The sequence below is a fragment of the Sinocyclocheilus grahami genome, unplaced genomic scaffold, assembly GCF_001515645.1.
Source record: "Sinocyclocheilus grahami isolate Dianchi unplaced genomic scaffold, SAMN03320097.WGS_v1.1 scaffold212.1, whole genome shotgun sequence".
Classification (NCBI taxonomy): domain Eukaryota; kingdom Metazoa; phylum Chordata; class Actinopteri; order Cypriniformes; family Cyprinidae; genus Sinocyclocheilus; species Sinocyclocheilus grahami.
In genome coordinates, this window is record NW_015505391.1 from 1105363 (window position 1) to 1112796 (window position 7434).

At 37.8% G+C, this 7434-nt stretch overlaps 1 protein-coding gene across 2 annotated transcripts in view; it reads left to right on the forward strand.

Moving 5' to 3' along the window:
- Positions 1–4245: 4245 nt before the first annotated feature.
- LOC107595997 (annexin A1-like) overlaps positions 4246–7434 on the forward strand; it is a 7726-nt gene continuing 4537 nt past the window's right edge. Inside the window, exons 1-5 of one of the 2 annotated variants that reach the window (XM_016286598.1) lie at positions 4246–4702; positions 4869–4942; positions 5049–5160; positions 6580–6674; positions 7202–7315. In XM_016286598.1, the coding sequence (XP_016142084.1) occupies positions 4889–4942; positions 5049–5160; positions 6580–6674; positions 7202–7315 (375 nt within the window). In that variant the 5' untranslated portion in view covers positions 4246–4702; positions 4869–4888. The remainder of the gene's footprint in view (positions 4703–4868; positions 4943–5048; positions 5161–6579; positions 6675–7201; positions 7316–7434) is intronic. The other variant, XM_016286600.1, reaches the window with a different exon arrangement.

A 7434-nucleotide genomic window follows, 5' to 3' on the forward strand; every position in this document is an offset into this window, starting at 1 on the left:
TGTGGTGTTTTGTTTCATGTTCATGTTTTCCATGTCTTTTATTTTGTAATGGTTTCATGGTCCCAACATTTTAATAATATCTAATATGTCATAGGAATATTGATGTATAATTTATTTATTCACTTGTTGTGTCTCCCAAAATGCCTGATAAACATGATTTAAGTCCTGGTCTCCTTTACAGTGGACATGTATGAAATCAATGCCCTGTTCTCTAACAGAAAGTCATTTTTTGATTTGAAACCCCATAATGTTTTGACATAACGTCTGAGATGTTGGTTTATGAAATACAATTTGAAAGTAGTCCGATTTAAATTATAATAACACAGATTTGAAAATTCCGTTGGCTAATTACAGGGCCTAACGTTAACCCAACTGATGGAAATAATAACTGAACTTGTAACAGTTTTGTTGCAAAGCACAATATCATGGTGAAATTAGATCTCGTGTTTGTTGAGCTAAAACCAAATTATTGTTGTATAAGCATAGCAAGCAGCATAGCAAAAAGGCTAACAAACTTAAGAGTTATACCCACCAATTAACATTAGCCCTTCATTCATGACATGGATACCGTAATAATCATACAGAGAGAACATAGTTGCATACCTTTATCTTTTGCTTGTTTCTCCTCTTCTTTTCTTTTTTTTCTAAATTGGGCACCTGATGGCTTTGACCTTTTCCTGTCTATCTCTGTGTTTATTTGACACTCGACAATCAACAGATTTCCCATCCCCCCAACACTGTCACTCACGACCAGAAGTCAAGACTAAACCAATTCACCTTGGGGACCACATAATCGTTTTGTATTACCCATTTACATTAGCCATTTCACACAATTCAGAAAAACAAAAATGTGCAGGAACTATAGGCCTGTATTTATAATATTATGAATGAAATGTGCGTTATTTGGAAGAAAGTCGAGGTGTGACTGACTTTAGCCCACTAATTCCATTAGAGTATTGCTCTATACAATGGCCCCCCCCCTGTCCGTTCCATTTGGGAGAGACCCAGAGGTGAACTGTCCCCCACGCTGCGCCCCGCTCCCCTTCTCACACAGCTTCTGTGCACGGCACGTTCTCAACAAGCAGGGGTGCCAATTTGCCAATTCCCCACACAGTGAAATGATAGATAATAGAAAACCGCTTCGCGGCGGCGGCGCAGAGGATTTTTTTTTTTTAACTGCTCGTGCCACCCCCCATGTATCATAAAAAAATGCCGCCCCGGGAGGCTGCCCGGTTCGCCCATGCCAAAAACCGCTACTGCCTACAGAAAAGCATTAAAAACGGCTAGATCTGATTACTTTTCATCTCTTTTAGAAGAAAACAAACATAACCCCAGGTATTTATTCAATACAGTGGCTAAATTAATGAAAAATAAATCATCAACAGGTGTTGACATTTCCCAACAGCACAGCAGTAATGACTTTATGAACTTCTTCCAAGATCGATACTATTAGAGATAAAATTGAAGCCATGCAGCCGTCAGCTACAGTATCGCATCAGATAGTGTGCTATAGATCCCCTGAGGAACAATTCCACTCATTCTCTACTAAAGGAGAGGAAGAATTGTATAAACTTGTTAAATAATCTAAACCAACAACATGTATGTTAGACCCTATTCCATCTAAGCTCCTAAAAGAGGTGCTTTCAGAAGACATAGATCCTCTTCTGACTATTATTAATTCGTCATTGTCATTAGGATATGGCCCCAAAACCTTCAAACTGGCTGTTATTAAGCCTCTCACCAAAAAAACACAACTTGACCCCAAAGAACTAGTTAATTACAGACCGATCGCGAATCTCCCTTTTCTGTCCAAGATACTAGAAATGGAAGTATCCTCACAATTATATTCCTTCTTAGAGAAAAAGGGTATCTGTGAAGATTTCCAGTCAGGATTTAGACCATATCATAGTATTGAGACTGCTCTCATTAGTTACAAATTACCTGCTCTTATCATCTGATTGTGGTTATATCTCTCTATTATTGCTATTGGATCTTAGTGCTGCATTCGACACTATTAACCAGATCAATCTTTTGAATAGACTGGAAAACTTTGTGCGAAGTGCATTAGCATGGTTCAAATCGTACTTATCTGACCACCATCAATTCGTAGCAGTGAATGAAGAGGTATCATATCGATCACAAGTGCAGTATGGAGTACCTCAAGGCTCAGTACTAGGGCCGTTACTTTTCACGCTTTACATGTTACCCTTGGGAGATATCATCAGGAAACATGGTGTTAGCTTTCACTGTTATGCTGATGATACTCAGCTCTATATTTCTTCACGGCCCGGCAAAACATACCAATTTGAAAAACTAATGGAATGCACAGTCGATATAAAAAACTGGATGACAGGAACCAGATGATTCCTCTGCACAATGTGACTTTGCTGCAGCCTGAAATTGAACTGCTGGTTTTGTCTGACCAGAGGAGACTAAGCAAGGTTTATGAAATTTCCAGCGATATCGTTGACTTGATTGCAAATGATTGCAAAGATACTATTTAAACTGAACTGAGCTGGATGATGACATCACTGAATTCAATGATGAACTGCCTTTAACTGAAAAATTGTGTTTACTATTGTCATTTTGCATTATTGACACACTATTTTCCTAATTAATGCTGTTCAGTTGCTTTGACACAATCTGTATTGTTAAAAGCGCTATATAAATAAAGGTGACTTGACTTGACATGACGAGTAATTTCTTACTGTTAAATTCTGAAAAAACAGAGGTGTAATTATAGGACCTAAAAACTCTGCATGTAATAATTTAGAACAATGTCTAACACTTGGTGGCTGCTCTGTCAATCCTTTGTCATCAGTTAGGAACCTAGGTGTGCTATTTGATAGCAATTTTTCCTTTGAAAGCCACATTTCTAGCATTTGTAAAACTGCATTTTTCCATCTAAAAAAATATATCTAAATTACGACCTATGCTCTCAATGTCAAATGCAGAAATGTTAATTCATGCGTTCATGACCGCGAGGTTAGATTATTGTAATGCTTTATTACACATAGCCTACCTAACATTGTTCGGGAGGCAGACACACCCTGTCTAAAGTTTAAATCTAGATTAAAGACCCATCTATTTAACCTGGCTTACACATAACACACTAACACGTTTCTAATATTCAGATCCATTAAAGGATTGTTAGGCTGCATTAATTAGGACAACCAGAATCGGGAACACTTCCCATTACACCCGATGTACTTGCTACATCGTTAGAAGAATGGCATCTACATTAATATTAGTCTGTTTTTTTCTTATTCTGAGGTCACCGTAGCCACCAGATCCAGTCTGTATCCAGATCAGATGGTCACTGCAGTCACACGGCTCCAGTACGTATCCCAGATGGTGGATCAGCACCTAGAGAGGACCTCTACAGCCCTGAATGTCAACGGAGATCAGGACAACTAGATGAGCCCCAGGGACAGATCCCCAGTGAAGACCTCGTCTCCTAGACGGCCACCGGGACAAGACCACAGGAACCAGTTGAGTCCTCTGCACAATCTGACTTTGCTGCAGCCTGGAATTGAACTGCTGGTTTCGTCTGGGGACACTTAATTTCCAGCGATATCGTCGACTTGATTGCACAGATATTATTTAAACTGAACTGAGCTGGATGATGACGTCACAGAATTAAATGATGAACTGCCTTTAACTGAAGATTGAGTGTTTACTATTGTCATTTTGCATTATTGACACACTATTTTCCTAATTAATGCTGTTCAGTTGCTTTGACACAATCTGTATTGTTAAAAGCACTATATAAATAAAGGTGACTTGACTTGACTTGACAATAGCCAGGAATAGCTTGGCCATGAAGGGATAGTTCACCCAAAATTGTCATTATTTCCTCACTCTCATGTCATTCTAGTGATTTTCTTTTTTCTGTGGAACTCAAAAGAACACACATTGAGTTTTTGGAAAAACAATGAATAAGTAAATGATGATAGAATTTTTGGATTAACTAATTGTGCATGAATAATATGAATAGAGTAGAAGCATACAAAACCAAATGGATGTCAGACTCTGTTCCATGTTTTATGTGTGTTTCGCTCCCCATGTGTTTCCATGCCCCTATTTGGTCTTCCTGTTCCTGCTCCCTGATTGTTTATTATTTGTCCCAGGTGTTTCCTATGTTTATTGTTTCACCAGCTCCAGGTGTTTCTCATCTTCCCCTCATCAAGTCCTGTGTTTCAATAGTGCTCCCTGTGTTGAGTTTCTTTGTCCGGTATTGTGAATGTCGTACACTGAATGTGCACCCGTTGACGTCGGTGAATGTCTCCATGTACTGCGTGTGTTTTCTCCTGGTTCCTTTGATGGCAAATGAAGTCTCCTGCATTGATGTACTCCTGGGTTCCTCGCTCCGTGCTCTCTCACAGTAGTAACACCGTGACAATAGAAGCATGTGCATGGTCTTGTGCTAAATCTAGTGAACAATGTCATTCCATGTATATCATTTTTGTTTAGGCTTCATATTCTGTGACAGTTCATCTTACACAAACCAATAATCCTGCAGTTTGAGGTGAATGCAGCGCAAACATTAAATGACTAAAGACGGGTTCAACCAGAACAACCTGGTTTTAATCCCTCCGCCCAGCCTAGTTTTTTGCACATGTGTGTAAAGAATATAAGGCCCGGTTATGTTCCTGAAATGATCCAATTCAGAGCAGCTCTCACAGACTTCCCAGGGGAACAGGTGAGATATCACAGCGAATTTACTGTTGTCATCAGTAGCATATTTTAACACAGCTCTTCGAAAACATTCAACATCGAATCAATGACTTACAAAGATATATTGTTAATGACTTTTCATAAGCGCAATCTCGCAATAATTTATTTATTTGTTTGTTTGTTTGCTATAGCTTTTTCAAAGGTTTAAAAGATGGCATTCTTTAAGAAGTTTCTCCAGAAAATTTGTGATGATGACAGCAGCACGGTATAGAATGAATACATGCCCAGTGATTTGTTATGACATATGACATATTAAAGTCCATAGTCCATGGTTTGACATTCAGTGGCTGTTGCAATATGTTCCCTCACAGGGTTTTAAAGGTGGTCCTGCAGGGACTGCATACTTTGGAACAGTCAAGGCTGATTCAAATTTTAATGCCCAAAATGATGCTGCAAAACTGAAGAAAGCCATTGAGACCAAAGGTAAATACGTTAGTGTAAATACAGGTGTTTACTCATATTTTGAATTACGCATTGCATTTTATTTGTGCTTTAGGGTTGAACCAAATTTCTGTAAACTTGACAAATGCTTTTTCAGTTTTCAGTGGATTTTTCTCACCAGTGTAGCCATCAAGATAAATGCAACATTAAACACAAAATGCTCTTATGATCCTGATACCAATGTTAGAACTATTATAGGGATGCTTTTTTTGAATGTGTTTCAATAAAGGATAAAAAAGTGTTCATTTTAAGCTAGATATGACAATTTATGTGTTTTTACAAGTGTTGTCATGTTTCTCAGTAAAGGTGTGGAGGACACACCCCTGCAATACTTTCATAGAATACACTCAAAGCAGTCTCACAGAAGCAGAGACACTAATTCATGAGTACTAGAACAAAACGGCCTGTGACATGACCAAAATAAATGTTTTTGAAATTAAGGAATGATTTTGTATATTCACTAGTGCTGTCAAATCAATTAATCTCATCCAAAATAAAAGTTTGTGTTTACATAATATGTGTGTGTACTGTGTATATTTATTATGTATATAAATACACACACATTCATGTGTATATTTAAGAAAAATACTTTGTTTATATATTAAACATGTTTATGTATAATATAAATTATATAAATATACACATGTAAATATTTTCAAAATATATACTGTATGTGTATATACAGTATTGTGTATATACAGATATATTAATCGCGATTAATCGATTTGACAGCACTAATTTTCACAAAATATGCATTTCTCTCATTAGATGAGAGATCATGGTTAGAGAGTCAGACTTGTAACCAGAAGGTTGCGGGTTCGGGTCTCAGGTCCGACAGGAATTGTTGGTGGGGGGAGTGAATAGCCAGCACTCTCTTCTGCCCTCAATACCACGACTGAGTTGAGACCCTTGAGCAAGACACCGGACCCCCAACTGCTCACCGGGCGCCGCAGCAATATGGCTGCCCACTGCTCCGGGTGTGTGTTCACTACTGTGTGTGTGCACTTGGATGGGTTAAATGCAGAGCACATATTCCGAGTATGGGTCACCATACTTGACCACACGTCATTTCAATCACCTCACTCACTCACTTAATATGTTTTACTTAGCGTATCAACACAGTCAGATAAAAAAAGTGTGACCATATCCAAATAATTTAAACGTTGCTATTTTAAAAACAAATGACAGGCAAAATGTTTTGTCCCTTGTGTCATGAATCAGCACTATATTAATTACATATCCCCCAACACACAGTTATATTGCAACATATGGCTTTTCGTTGTACTTATTATGCACCATGAGATATGTGCACTATGTAATTGCTCATTTTAACCCACCAGAACTACGCTGTAGTTTGATCATAAAAAGCTGCTCACTTTCATCTGTTTTCTTCTCATGAAGGTGTGGATGAAGCCACTATTGTGGAGTTGATAGCAAAGAAGAGCAATGCACAAAGACAACAGATCAAAGAAGCTTATCAGCAGAGCACAGGAAAAGTAAGCATATTCACATCCAACAATGTTTGTCTTTGGCCTGTTTAAATGTGTAAAGGTGGTCTGCATGTAAATGTGAGGATGGAGGATGTTATTTTCAGTTAATTGATTAATTCTCTAATTAATCCTCAGTTATTTTTAATTGAAATATAAGCTTTGACTCAGATTTTCAAGATAGTTTTAAAGATGACAAATAGACACAAAATAGAACTGCGAGCAAAATTAGGAAGTCGAGCACATCAGTGGCATCATGTACATGCATTAAACATGGTCCAAGGATTTAAAAAAACTATGATTGTTATAGTTCATTAAATACAGTACGATTGAACTATGATTATGCCAATAGTTTCAAAGGTCAAGAGCAGATGTTGCTTTTACCAGCAGATGGCACTCTTAAGTCATAAGGTCACATACTCAGCTTTATTCTAATGCATTAAAGGAAAACTCTAAATAGCTGACAGTTCAACAATTGTGTGTGTGTGTGTGTGTGCAACATATTGTATTATGTAAATAACTTTTTTATGCTTCAGCCTTTGGCAGATGCACTGAAAAAGGCTTTGAAGTCAGATTTTGAGGAAGTGGTCTTGGCCTTGCTGATGACACCCCCTGAATATGACGCATTTGAAATGAAAAGATCCATGAAGGTCCAATGTTTTATCTTTTTTATTTTGTGCTGTGCTGTTTTACTCAATAATTGTGTGTGTGTGTGTGTGTGTGTGTGTGTGTGTGTGTGTGTGTGTGTGTGTGTGTATATATATATATA